Source organism: Passer domesticus, chromosome 24, assembly GCF_036417665.1.
Source record: "Passer domesticus isolate bPasDom1 chromosome 24, bPasDom1.hap1, whole genome shotgun sequence".
Lineage (NCBI taxonomy): Eukaryota > Metazoa > Chordata > Aves > Passeriformes > Passeridae > Passer > Passer domesticus.
In genome coordinates, this window is record NC_087497.1 from 6,599,805 (window position 1) to 6,613,641 (window position 13,837).

A 13,837-nucleotide genomic window follows, 5' to 3' on the forward strand; every position below is an offset into this window, starting at 1 on the left:
AGTGTTGCTAAAAAAGCACAGCATTCCCACCTGCCAGCCTCTGGGCAGCCATGATGATCCTTACCTCTAGCAGTTTGTAGAGCTCCTCTATCTGTCCTTTTTCCTGCTCTTTCGCTGGGATTTCAGTTTCTTTGAAGTGTATGTACTGGTTATAAAGTGCCTGGGGTGAGAAAGGCTCATCAGGAACCACCCTGGGGAATGCCACCACCCCTCCCTCAGCACTGGACACAGGACACACTGAGGAGAGACCTTGTCCAGGACCTACCTTTAGCTCTACAGGGTTCTGGGGGAAGGATTTGTCTGACATGAGTATCGTGTGCTGCTTGATCCACGAGATGAGGGACTCCACACGGGTCTGGTACTCCAGCCACCTCGAATCCACCTCCTGTGGGGTGAGAGTGTCTTTGCAAGCACTGCTAGTGGGCAAATCCCAGAGGGAACTGAGGTGCCACAAGGGTGGATCATGTGCCAGGGCTGTGATGCCATCCCAGGTGCAGAGAGGAGGAGGATCCTCCTTGCCAGCTGCTCTCTCTAAGCTCAGCTTTTTTTCCTGCACAGCCTGGGCAGTGCTGTGCCTTACAGACACCCCAGCAGGTCACAGGGCAGACACCATAACGGGTTCTTCTTCCCTCTGCTCACAGGGAACAAACCCTTTCCCAAACCCTACACACAACCCCCAGGTGCCTCCCAAAAGGCTGTCCCAGCCTGCCAGCCCTCAGCAGTGCTTACAATGGCGCTGATCCCTTCTCCTCCCTCGGGGACTTTGGGAAAGGCATCGTAGATTGAAGACACGTAAGTTATCACAGATTTCTCATCTGGAGAGGGAACGTCCACGTCTGGCAGGAGGGAAGCAGAAAGGCAGTGAGGAAAGGGAGTGGGAAGAGAGGCTGGCGTGTCCCTGCAGTGGTCTCATGGCCTGGGCACCCACCTTCAGCATCCAGCAGCCGTGTGACCCCCAGGCGCTCGGCGATCTCGAAGGCCTGCTCCAGGTTCTCCCGGTTACTCTGGATCTGCACCCTCTCCATGTCCACCAGATCCGGCCTGCAAGACACGCCCCAGAGTCACAACAGCACCAGGTGGCCAGGGCAGAGCATCCTGCGTGGGCACTGCTGCCAGGGGGGGCTCCCAGGGCTGGCTCCTGCCCCAGGGTGGTGGCTCCCCAAGGGCACTGGGCTGCAGGACTTCCCTGTCTCATCCCTTAGGAAGGGGGTTCAGGCTGCAAAGAAAAAACTCTTGGTCCCAGCTGGGGAAAGAGGAATCAAGAGAGGTTTAACTGCTGCTTGGGAGACCTCCAAGATCCTTGGATAAAAGCATGGATGGAAGTGCTGCTGTTCACAGAGAGCAAAAGGGCAGCACTGCAGCACTCAAGAGTTTTAAAGCTTTTCATTTCTGCCTCTCTCCCCAACCTCATTAAGATCTTTTTTCCTGAAACCTGATATATTTTTTTGCTCATTCCAAGCATCCCCCCTCCACAGCTACCTGGCAGAAGAGAGAATTCCAGGTAAAAAAGACATTGCTCCCTGCCAGCCTCACCCACATCTCCAAGCACTGCAGCCCATCGCTGACCACAGTGGTGGGCAGAAACCCCTGGGAGATCCTCATCCCTCCTCCCACCCTCAAGACACTCCCACTGCTGCTCCCTGCCCACCTGTATCTGTGGATGAGGGCGTTGAACATCTTGCCATCGCTCCAGCAGGAGGAGAAGTTGGTGCACTTCAAGCCGATGTAACCTGCTGTCACCTTCTGTGTCCACAGCAGGAGCTTCTCCTTGGCTGACATATCCCCCAGCTCCCCACTGATGTAGATGTCAGAGATCTGCAAGGAAGCAGCACAGCCATGGGAGGATGCAGGAGCAGGGAAAGCTCACCAGGCACATCCAGTTTCTGTGAGCTTGCCCCAGACCTGGCTACCAGAAAGGGCAGGAGGCAACTCGTGGTCACCATGGGGAGAGGGGACTCCTTGGCCAAGGAATTTGGGAAGGGGTCACGGGACCTGCATGGTGTGGTTTGGAGATCCAAACAGGCACAGCCAGACATTTCCTAACCCCATTTCACAGGGCCACCAGGTGCTGCTTGGCCACACAGCCCAGCCCAGCTGGGACAAGAGCTGACAACTCCAAACCCAGCTCCCAGAGCCGCTCCCTCTGCACCATCCCTGTCCCCACAGACAGGGACACACCTCACTGGGAACACAATGTCCTGGAGAGAGGAGGCCCCAGGCAGGTCCCTTCCTGCCTCTCCCTGCTCCAAACACGCCGTGCAGCCTCCTGTACCCTCACTGCCCTGCCCAGCACCCACCACCAGGAGCCCCAGCACCCTGGGACACCAGGGGCTCCTGGAATGGTCTCTGGCACCCAGCAGCACCCAGGGTGGGCAAGGAGAAGGGACCACCACCAATATCTCTTGCTGGGGCTGCAGGTGTGGCAGGGGAGCTCCACCTGGAGCACCCAGGTGTTGTAAAAAATACCAACTTAAGAAGCAGGAAAACACTTGGAGAGGTCTCTCCCTGACCTCCAGCCACGGAGCAGCTCCACGTTGGGGGGAAAAGGGAAGGATGGGGAGAAGGATGTGACGTCCCCCCCGTGCCTGGCTGGTGGCAGGGGGTGCTGGTGGCAGGGGGTGCTGTGACCCAGTTCCCAACAAAAGACAGCGACAGTCACGGACCTCTCAGACAGGACTGGCTGCAAATCCCAGACTGGCACGTGACAGCACGCACGTGTCCCCGCATGCCAGCATATTCCTGACTGGCACAGCTTCCTCCTCTCCAGCTCCCCAGTTAGTACAATTACCTCCCCTTAATTAAGGGGAGGACAAAGGGGAGGATGGCAGCCACTCGGATTTTCCAGGGTGCCCACGGAAAGGCAACGCGGGCTGTTTGCTCCCCGGATTCCTCCTCCCAGCAGGTGTGCCAGGACCCAGCCCTACCTACAGCCCTGAAAACACCCAAATCCCTCCTCAGAACACCCTGAGCTGGGTGCTGGCAGCGCTGAGCTCCCGGCTGTCAGCCATCCCTTTGCAGGAAGGAGACAGGAGCTGCGGGATTATCCTCTCTGGCGGGGCGGATGCTGCCGGTGTAATTGGTATGCTGCAGCTCACCTCCCTCTCCAGCCTGATACGCTGCTCATCACACATCAAACTGCTCTTTGTCAGCTGCTGCCACACTGCCAGAGCTGCCTTTAACCCCTCCAGCCCCGGGCTGGCTTTCCCAGGGGTGTCGGGAGCGGGCACCTGGCGGCAGAGCTGGGGTGGATGGGATGATGGGCTGGGTGAGCAGCAGGGTGCAGGATGGGACCCTCCACGCCTGCAGGGAGCAGGGGAGGACCCACAAAGCTCCCTCTGCTCAGGACCCCTTTATTAATTACTTGATGGCACTTAATTAAGAGCAGAATGAGCCCTTCTGTGAACCCACCCACCAGCTCTGCCCCACTCGGGCTCTCCAGCAGTGCTGCCCATCCAGGAGCACCTCACAGCACCCAGATCTGACAAATCCTTTATTTTTAATCCCTGACACAGCACTGGGGCTCTCCAAGCACTGGGCCTGTTCCCTGAGAGCATCCTTGAAGGAAACACTCCCAGAGATGTGCTTATGGAGGTGCAGGGTGCGGCACCAGCTCCACCCTCCTTTCTTCACATGTCTGTGACAGGACAAAGATTTAGGGAGGCACCAGCAAGAAAAGAGAGTGGAAACTCGCAGGACTTGGGGCCAAACCCTTCCAGCATCAGTTCTGTGCATCAAGCAACTGGTGGCAGGATGCTGAAGGCCACATGGTGGCTGTGACAGTGGTCCCAGCCTGGCAAAGGCATCAGGGCCACAACCCCTTGAACCACACGCTTGTCCTGGGCCATTCACAGCTTGACCAGACCCAAGAGAACCTTTGCCCACGCTGTCACCCCCAAAAGAGTGATCAGCAAACAGCAACAGGCTCCGAAACACAGCACCATCCCCTCCTGTTCCTCTTGGAGACCCCTCAGAGCAGGCAGAGCCACCACGTCTCCACGTTCATCCTGCTGCCATTCATCCTGCACGGGCAGCAGGAAGGGGACACCCCGAACTCACACCCTGAGGGCACGAGTGACACTGGCGACAGCAGCAACCAGCCGCACCCACTGGATCCAGGGGCTGCCACTCCCAGCCTGCCTGTGCCAGGAGCAGGGGACAGGACAGGTCAGTCCCCAAGGGATACTTTCCCAGCGGAGATGCTGCAGGGGAAAAGACTTCAGGAGCTTTCTTCCCCAGCATCCTGCCCCCCGTGCTCAGCACGAGGCCGCCCCTCGCCGGAACGACCATGCCCAGGAGCCACCAGGATTTGGGGTCCCCTGAGCCAGGTCCCCCCCACCCGCTCCAGAAAGGGCGCTTGTGCACACTCACACACTGACCATTGCTCCGGCTGTCCCCGAGCTCCCCCTCCAAGCCCGGCCCTGCTGGGCGAGCCTGAGGCCACCATCAGAGGGTGACACCGTGGTCGCGCCAGCTCCTGTGCCCTTGGCCGGCCGGTCGCTGCCGTAGCCCGAGGAGCTCCGGGCCGCGCTGCCGCTGAGGGAGGACGGGCTGCGGGAAGCCGGCAGCCCGTGACCATCTCCCTCCCCGGCCCCAGAGGACGCCGGCAACCCCGAGCTTCTCCCCACGCCGGGGTTCTCCAGCTGCTCCACCATGGGGGACGGCGTGGACAGCTCGGACACGGTGCCCGGCTCTGCTGCCGAGGAGGAGCACGCGGCGCTGGAGCTGGGATCATCGCTGCCTCCTTTCCCCCAGGCATCCAGGGCGCTGCCGGCCTCCTGCTCCCGGCCGGGCGCTGGATCCCGGCCGGACACGGCGCTGCTGGGGGACAGGAGCCCCGCGGCGCGGCCATCGCTCCCCGCGGGCAGTGGCAGCAGCACGGCCCGGCAGCTGCCGCTCCTCTGCAGCTCGACCAGCCGGCTCACCGCCTTCTCGCAGTCCCTCTCGGCCGGGTTCTCCAGCAGGCGGGCGATGACGGTGGTGCCTTCCTCGCGGGATGCTCCCGCCACACCCGGCCGCTGCGGCTCCAGCAGCAGGCGCGCCTTCTGCACCTCGCCCTGGAAGCGCTCCTTCACCTGCACGATGATGCCGGGCTGCAGCGCTGCCGGATCGGGGTGCCCGCCTCGGGGCCGGCTGCCGGAGGGCTCCTCTCCTCCCTCCTGCCCAGGGGCTGCCTTCCACTTGGGCGCCTCCTCATCCTCGGCCGCCTCCAGCGCCGGCGGCTCCTCCTGCGGGGCTGCCTCCGGCATCGCTCTCCTCTTCCCTCGCCGCCTCCGTCTGAAGCGCACCCTTTTTTTGGGAGACAGCGGTGCCTTCCCCGCGGCTTTTTCCTTCTGCTCTTTAACGCAGCCCAGCGAATTCCCCATCTCGCGCTGCTCGGTGCAGCTGAGCGAGTCGCCGGCTCCCCAACAAACCCCGAGCCGGGCTTCATGGGCTCCGCGCTCCGCCGCCTGCCCCTCGTCGCTGTCCCCTCCCGCCAGCCCTGCCGCCACCGCCGCCGCTCCAGACAGCCATCTTACAGCCTGGGCGCTGCGAGAAGACAAATTCAAAGCATCTCACTGCAGTTCAGAAATCACTTGACCTAAAAGCAGGGGGAGCGGGGATTGGCTGCGGCGTCCTTCTCTCCGAATATGAGGTAATTGGAGCACGGCCCTTGCCAGCACAAACAGGGGGCAGGAATCAGGCAGGGGAGTGGGAGAGGGTGGGGAAGACGGGGATACAACACAAAACCTAAGGAAGGTTGGCAAAGGTAGAATAAAGGAAGGGGTGGGAGAGAAATGGGAAGGAAAAAAAAAAAAAAGCAAGCAGGGAGGAGTCAGAGTGACTCTGCATGCTCGCCAGCCGGCTCCGCAGGGCTGTTCCTCTCCAGTTCGGAAGGTTTGCTCCTTAATTCTTCATTCCGGGAGCCCCAAAAGCCCAGTGTGCCCACGCTGCTGCCAGGCTCACCCAGCGTGGGGCACAGATGGGCACAGAGGTGCCCTGGGGACCCAGCATCGCTCCAGGGAGCTGCGGCTGGAGGGTCCCAGCAGGAACAGGAGTGATGCTGCCCAGCCCAGTCCGGCCCCAGTCCTGCCCCTCTCCTGTGGCTCCTGCCCCAAACGCCTCCCAGGGCAGGGGTTTGAGGAGCATGGAGCACCCCAACTCTGCCCGGCAGCTCAGAGGGAGCAGGGTAGGGTAACACGCACCAAAAGTGGGGGTGAGACAAAATCTGGGGAGTAGGGGGCATAAAGATGGGGGGACTGAGCTCAGCCCCAGGAAGCAGGGAAGCATTCAATGAGGAAATGCTCAATGAGGAAATGCTCAGCAGAGAGCAATCCAGAAGATGACTAAGGGAAACCAGTGACCACAAGAGCTCCCAGGGCATGGGGAACAGCCCTCCCAGCACCGGGGCACCCTCCTCATCTCCATCACACCAGAGCTGGCAGAGCCTGAGCTCCACACCAGCACCATCCCACCCCAAACCTCTCCCGGGGCTCTCCCTGCCCCCAGGCAGCAGCACTGGGACACTAAGGGGGATTAAGAGGTTCACAATGGAGCTACAACCCCATAAAAAATCCCGTTAGTGCAGGACTGGCAGGCTCACCCAGCTCCTGTGTCACCCACACCAGGGTGGCAGTGTCCCCTCCCAGCCAAGCACGGAGGGCACCCAGGACCTCCTGATGTCCCTTCTCCTGCCACAGAGGATGCACCAGGGCTGGGTGACCACAAGGACAGCGGGGACAAGGTGCCACAGGCAGGGCCCCACGAGATGACAGTGACTCATCAGCATCCAGAGCCTGGCCGAGCCTCGTCAGCAGCCTCACACCCAGCCCAGCCCCGTGCTGCCCCCAAGCCTCTCCCTGAGGCACTGCCCATCCTCCAAAATACACCATTTTCCAGTGCAATCTTCCTTAAGAGTCTCAAAGCCAGCAGGGATAAGGCAGGGAGCTGGGGTACAGCAGATCCCAAAGGCTCATTCCTACAGAGCTGATGCCACATGGCCAACGAGCATCCCTGCCCAAAAAACCCAAATGCCAACTCACTGATGGCCACATGTCACCCCCCTGAAGCCATCAGAGCTGCAATTGGATAATTTGAAGTTACTAAAGACCCAAAACTCGCTTTTCCAAGAGCATCTCTAGGACACAATTGCTGGACACATTCAGCAGCCTCACACCCAGCCCAGCCCCGTGCTGCCCTCAAAGCCTCTCCCTGGCACTGCCCATCCTCCAAAAAACACCAATTTCCAGTGCAATCTGCCTTAAGAGTCTCAAAGCCAGCACGAGTCCTGTCTGGAGGAGGCCAGCAGGGGTAAGGCAGGGAGCTGGGTACAGCAGATCCCACAGGCTCAGACCACAGAGCTGATGCCACATGGCCAACGAGCTGCTGACAGCAGCTCAGCTCACTGACGGCCACACATCACCACCCCTGAAGCCATCAGAGCTACAACTGGATAATTTAAAGCTACTAAAGACCCAAAGCTCGCTTTTCCAACAGCATCTCTAGCACACAATTGCCGGAGACAGTCCCAGGTCAGGGCACTTCTCCCACCCCTGTGCTGTCACCCAGCTGACACATTCCACGCCAGTGAAAAGTCCTGTGGCTGCACTGACCACCCAAAGGGCCAGGAGTGCCTTGGGATAACAGCCCGTGGCCCCTTCCAAATTTGCTCTTCTCCTCCAGAGAGTCCAGCTGAGCAAACAGCCACGGCCAACAACCCCGGGAGGCCACGGCACACAGCCCATCATTAACCATTTCATTATGCAAATGACGAGGGGAGGCTGTTGCTGTCCTCCCAGCGTGGTCTCCATGACACTGCCACGAACCTCCAGACCCATCCATGGGCTGACATCACCATGGAAAATGCAGAAAACAAGGATTCCACTGCCCCGGAGAGACAACGCGCTCCCGACGCCCCGGCAGGAAAATCCCATGTCCTACCTGGAAGTGGAGGATGATGGTCCAGATGAGCCCCAGGGTGAGCTTGGGGTTGCCATCTGTGATGTCATCGTTGCGGATGTTCACCAGTTTCACCTGGAAAAAAGGCAAACAGGGTTAAAGTTTCCCATCAGCCTCACCCCGGAGCAGGGGGACACGGCCCCCACCACGCTGTCCCCAGGGCCACCCCGGGCACACAGGAAGATCCCAGTGCTTCCCAAAGAGGCAGAGATGCCACCTCATCTCCTGGCCTGGGGAGGATTTTTCCATGTTTCCAGCACTCTCCATGCTAAAGTGCTTTCCCAGCACTTAATGGCTTTACTTCAGCTCCCAGAGCAGCATCCCCGAAGCCCTGAGCACTGGTGCATAATTGAACAGCCACAGACACAGAGAGCAGGCAAAAAGGGGATGACCAAGCTTTAACTCCAGCCTGGGCTCAAAACCAAGCTCTGCTGAAGGCAGGAACACCCTCACTGCTCCCCTGGGGGAGTCCCCTCTCCCCAGCTCTCCACGGGACCCCACGGATCATTCCCAGGCAGGGGGGTCTGGGGTAAGACACCCCAGCAAGGCCACCACACTTCAAAGGAAAAAGCTGTTTCATCCAAGTGGAGAAACAAGTTCCCCAGAGCCCTTGGCAAAATGTCTCTATCAAGGAGCTGAGGAGGAGGAGGAGGGGGGCTGGAAGCAGCTCACCCTCTCTGGAGTAAGGAATGTGCTCAAATCTATTCCATGCCCTCAGGCCAGCAGCGAGGGAGAAAAGTCTCTGCTTCAGCATGAACTGGTACCATTTATCATCATCATCATCATCATCACCTTGGCATATCTGGGAGCATCACAGTGGGGAGAACCTGACCCAACAGGCAGAACAGGACACCCAGCCCCTGGGGCTGGGGGGGTTCCAGCAAGTCTCGGGATGCATCCCATTGCCCCGGGCAGGACCTGCCCAGGGCTGTGCAGCTCCCAAAAACCTGCTGGAGAGAGCCTGTCCTCCAAAAACCGGGGGATAACAAGTCCATGCTGATATGCAGAGGGGTGATGCCACACAGTGCCAGCCCCGAGGTCAAGGCTGTGTGGGCTGGGCAGAGCCAGCTGCCACATCTCCCCCAAAGTTGGTGTGAAGGCACAGACGTGGCACAGACGTGGCACAGCCGCCCATCCCCACAGCAGGGATCTGCCAGGGAGCCCCAGGGAAGCCTTTTTGGGGTACAGGAGTGCCATTTGCCAGCCCCTTCTCAGAGCTGGGGTCAGGTCCCTTTTTCACAGTGGTTTTTGTGTGCAGGGGGGGTTTGCAGAGGCACGACACCCACAGGGAAAATCCCCCTGCAATCCACCCTCCACCAGAGACGGGCACTCCCCAGCACAGGCTGCTTCTCAGACAAGACAAAGAATGCACAGAACCACCCAGCTCTGCTGGATGAGCTTTCCTCAGCCCTTACCTGTCGCTGCTTCAGGAAATCCAGGGCAATCTGCACGTTCTGCAGGCGGTGGAAGCGCATCCGCCCCTTCTCACGTGGCTGCAAGACACAGGCAGCAGTTTTAGGTCAGGCTCGTGGGGCTGGGCTGGGCTGGCAGCACCCCACATGCACAGTGACACCCCTGGGAGCTGTCAGCATGCTGCTGTGACCCCCCCGTGCCCCCACACGTCCTGCTCTACCCTGTTCTGGAGTAAATAAGGTCATTGCTATGCACAGCCCTGGTGGAAGAAGGTTACAATGCCCTGCTGGGAGATGGAGGTGGGAAGGTGCCGAGCTCCAGACCTCTGCTGAGGCCCTGAAAGTTTGTGTCCAGGCCTGGCTCAACCTCTGAGATCCCAGGGCAGGACCTTGCCCAGCTCATGGACAGCCAGACACGCTGGGAAGAGGGCTCAGCAAAGAGGATTCAAACAGGTCCAAGGGTCCAGGTGGAAGCAGAGGCAGGACAGAGGGACTCAGGACAGGGGGACTCAGGACAGGGGGACTCAGGACTGCAGGTCCCGCTGATGGCAGAGGAACCCTGAGCTCAGCACCAGCCCCTCCAGCTGTCCCCACACATGGCAGGGGCTGCTGCTCCAGGTACCTCTGAACCCCTTGGGAAGGGGCACATGAGACACCCCGAGCCTTGCCCATCTCTGCTGAAGCTGAGGGGTTTCCAGAGGTTTCCATCAGCCAGGGAAAGGGGATGGGAAGCTTTGAATCAGCAGGAGAGGGAGGAGTGGCACCCAAAGCCAAATGCCAGCCTCAAGATGAGGAATCACCAGGGTGTTCATGGAGTCACAGGAGCTTTGGGTTGTTAAGGACCCTAAAGACCATCTCATTCCAACCATGGTGGGGGGACACACCCCACAGCCACGTTCTGAACTGCTGGGACACCCCGAGTGCCCCGAGTCACCTTCCTTTTCCAGCCTGAAGGGAAAGAGCTGTCCCAGCAAGGAAGAGCTGTCGTTCCAAGGGGAAATTCTCCCCTGCAAGGGGAAAATCTGTCCCTGCAAGGGAAAAATCTGTACCTTCAAGGGGAAAATCTGTCCCTGCAAGGGGAAAATCTGTACCTTCAAGGGGAAAATCTGTCCCTGCAAGGGGAAAATCTGTCCCTGCCAAGGGGAACACCTCCAGGGCTGCAGGGAGCATCAGGAAGGTGCTACAGCCCGCTCCAGGGAGGTGACACTGCACAAGGGCATTGTCACCCCGAGCACAGGGGCTGAAAGACACACCTGGGCACATTCTGGGGTCTGAGCCTCCCCTGGGGCTGTGCTGTGCTCACTCCCACGCCCAGTCCCATGCAGGATCCCAGAAGGTGCCAGTGCCTGAGCCTGTCCATGCAGTGCCAGGTGTGCAGCCCTCACACAGCACAGTGCAGGACCTGTCCCCGTCCCCTCCCGGCCTGTGGAGGGGACACATGCTGTCACACGGGGTGGGTGGCGTGTCCTGCCTGACCCTGCAGTGCTCACAGAGACAATCCAGAGCCCAGAACAGACCCTGAGTGCTCACAAACACAATCCACAGCCTGGGAGCACAGCCCTGCTCCAGAGCACCCCGGGCTGGGTTTCATCCCCAACGCTCTGGGATGGCACTGGATGATCTGGTGGCACTGCCAGGGAGCTGCTGTGGCCTGGGCAGGCTCGACCTACTTCTTCATCATCATCATCTTCCTCCTCCTCGCTGCTTGCACGGCACCAGGCTGGTGCTGTCACCAGGCGAAGGCTCCACTGAGCTGGTGGCTCTGCGGGCTGAGGAGGATGGGGAGGGTGGCACGGCAGGGACACAGAATGGAAACCAAAATGTGACACCCAGGCACGAGGAGAAACGAAAATAAAATAAAATAAAATAAAAAAAGACAGCAACAGCACGGGGTGAAGGTGGCTGGGTCTCTGGCACGCCCTGGGTTCCAACATTGGAATTTCCTCCTGATTTTGGAAGCTGAGGAGCAGGAAGCTGTCTGGATCACAAGTGGAGTGATCCAAGTTTTCAGCCCCCACAAAATCCGAGGGTACGGAGGGACGTAGGAGATCTTTGCCCAGATCCTATTTTTGGGGGAAACTAAAATAATTCCTGCTGTGCTACGGCAATTGGGATCTTCCCAGAGCTGAGGGAACGTGTCAGTCAGAGAGGGAAGAGGAGGAGGAGGAGGAGGAAGGAGGGGGAACTCTACGATGCTCCAGTGACTGCTACAAACCCAGGAGCTGAGCATGAGGCAGGAGTGTCACATGTGAGATAAACCGCTGGGCACGCTGCCACAGCAGCAGCTTTTGGTCAAATTCTGCTGTTATCCATGATTTTAAATATGGAGCCACATCTGGAAGGTGAAGGTGTGTAAAACTTGGCAAGAAGAGGGCATTACCCAAGGTACCATAATCAGGTGAGAGACCAGCCTGGGGAACGGGGGCTTGAGTCAAAGTAAATAAATAAAAATACAGAGGTAAATATAATAATAATAATAATAATAATAATAATAATAATAATAATAATAATAAATGACAGACATTTGAAACTGAAACCATGGGGTGAGAAAAGACAGCTGATTGATGGCTGGGGGTGAAGGGGAGCAGGGAGAGGATAGAGGGGGTTTAGGGGGACTCCAGAATCCCTGCCCAGCCCTGGGGACTCACCAGCTTCACTCCTGACAGCACTTCCAGGAGGGAGATGAGGTTGTGACCATCTCTCAGGTCTTCATAGAGGTCATTGATGTGCTTGCGCACCTGGGGAGGGGAAAAGCCACCAGTGATGCCAAAATCATCACCAGGGACAGCAAAATCATCACCAGGGACAGCAAAATCGTCACCAGGAGAAGCAGCCTCCCCCTTCCCAAACGGCCTGGCAGAAGCTGCTGCCAATTTCACCCACAAAATCCAACTGTGACACCACCTGCAGCCCAGGTAACCCCCGGCACTGCAGCAAGGGCAGCCCCTCCTGAATTGAACTTCTCACATTCCCCACAGCACCTCCCCAAGCACAGCTCCCACCTGGCCCTTTCCATGGGCACCCCGTGCAGCCTCTCTGCCCCAAACACCCAGAGCTTGTCCTGGGTTTCACCCCCTTGGGAATCCCTGGATGTTTTCCCCCAGCAGCCTCAAGATTTTTCTCTGTTTTTCCCTCCTCTGTAAGGTTTAGGAAGCAGCCAAAAGCTTGGCACAGAGCTTTGCAAAGCTGGCAGGAAAACACAGCTGGGACACCTAGTGCTCAAACCATTTTTTTTCCTCCTTTTTTTTTTTGGCAAACGCAGAATTAATTAAAACCCACCCAGCATTAACCAAGAAAGCAGGAGGCACCTCGTGGTGCCGTGTTAATCCTGCTTAACAAACTTTGGATCTTGTCTCCACCCTGGAGCATCCTTCAAAGGACAAAAATGCCTCTTTTTCCTGGCAAGGGGATGAGAGGGGGTATTCAGGATGCCCTCCTTTCCCCCAGGATGCACAAACCTCGCGTGAAGCAAGGATCAGGTGCCCAGGAGGGCAAGGCAATAAAAGGGCTGTGTGGTGATGCTACAGTGCCCTCCAAAGGCTCCAGCACATTTCCAGCACATCCTGCTCTGCTCTGACTCATATGAACACTCAAGACAAACAGTCCTGGCATAAAAGACAACTTAAAAACCCTTAAAAAGGCATTTATCTGCCAGTCCTGAGCTGCAGCAGACAGAGAGCTGGTCATTTCAGCGGCTTTATACCAAAATCCGTGACTCTTACCTTCATCAAGTGTTTATTGACCCATTTAGTGAAGGTTTTCTTTTGGACTCTGTCCCGTTCATCTGTCAAAAGGAGACAAAGGCAGCTCTTGGTCAGTGGTTCTCATGCAGAAACTCAAACGACTTTGAAATGAGGGGAAGAGACAGAGGGATCGCCGGCGGTGCCAGCGGATCCCGGGCGGGCACAGGGAACACAGGCAGCTTATTCAGGGAATGCTGCGGGATGGGGCTGCTCACGAGGCTCCAGCACGCCCCCCCGGGCAGGGAAATGCCAGTCAGAACAAAATACACCTTTTTTTTCCTGCTGAGAGTAAGGATATTTAGCGAAAGCAGCGCGGATGACTGGGATAGGTACAACCGGCAGCACCGGAATTCATCCCCCCTGTGCCTCCCCACCTCCCCCAGAGGCAGCACAGGGGGTTTGCCCAATTTTAGGAGGGTGTCCCCCTCCCCTGCCCACTCCTGGAAGGCTTCAGGGTGTTACATAAACCCCCAGATGTCCCGTAACAGGTCCTGGCCGGGCACTGCAATTAGCAGCTTATTCTGTCCCTGTATTTTTGGTTCATTGGATTGGCAGGATTTAATGTTTATTTCTGTCCCACAGCTCAGCCCTGGCCGGACACTGGGAGCTCTGAGTGCTGCCAGGACAGGGTGGCAGTGTGGGTGCCATCCCCAGGGGGTCCCAGTCCCCAGGGGTGGCAGGGGGACGGGATGGGGGATCTGTGGTGACGCCAAACAGAGATGAGGGAGCTCTAGGCAGGCTTTTTGC

At 58.2% G+C, this 13,837-nt stretch overlaps 1 protein-coding gene across 21 annotated transcripts in view; it reads right to left on the reverse strand.

Moving 5' to 3' along the window:
* Positions 1 to 13,837, reverse strand: part of MACF1 (microtubule actin crosslinking factor 1) — a 139,499-nt gene that overhangs the window by 93,888 nt on the left and 31,774 nt on the right. For 9 of the 21 annotated variants that reach the window (XM_064398307.1, XM_064398304.1, XM_064398306.1 and 6 more), the window contains 9 exons: positions 13,070 to 13,131; positions 11,996 to 12,085; positions 9,351 to 9,428; positions 7,918 to 8,010; positions 1,649 to 1,815; positions 929 to 1,041; positions 730 to 836; positions 266 to 385; positions 65 to 160 (listed from right to left, as the gene is read on the reverse strand). In XM_064398307.1, the coding sequence (XP_064254377.1) occupies positions 65 to 160; positions 266 to 385; positions 730 to 836; positions 929 to 1,041; positions 1,649 to 1,815; positions 7,918 to 8,010; positions 9,351 to 9,428; positions 11,996 to 12,085; positions 13,070 to 13,131 (926 nt within the window). Of the gene's footprint in view, positions 1 to 64; positions 161 to 265; positions 386 to 729; positions 837 to 928; positions 1,042 to 1,648; positions 1,816 to 4,376; positions 5,671 to 7,917; positions 8,011 to 9,350; positions 9,429 to 11,995; positions 12,086 to 13,069; positions 13,132 to 13,837 lie in introns of those variants that run through there. The other 12 variants (XM_064398289.1, XM_064398290.1, XM_064398287.1 and 9 more) reach the window with 7 other exon arrangements.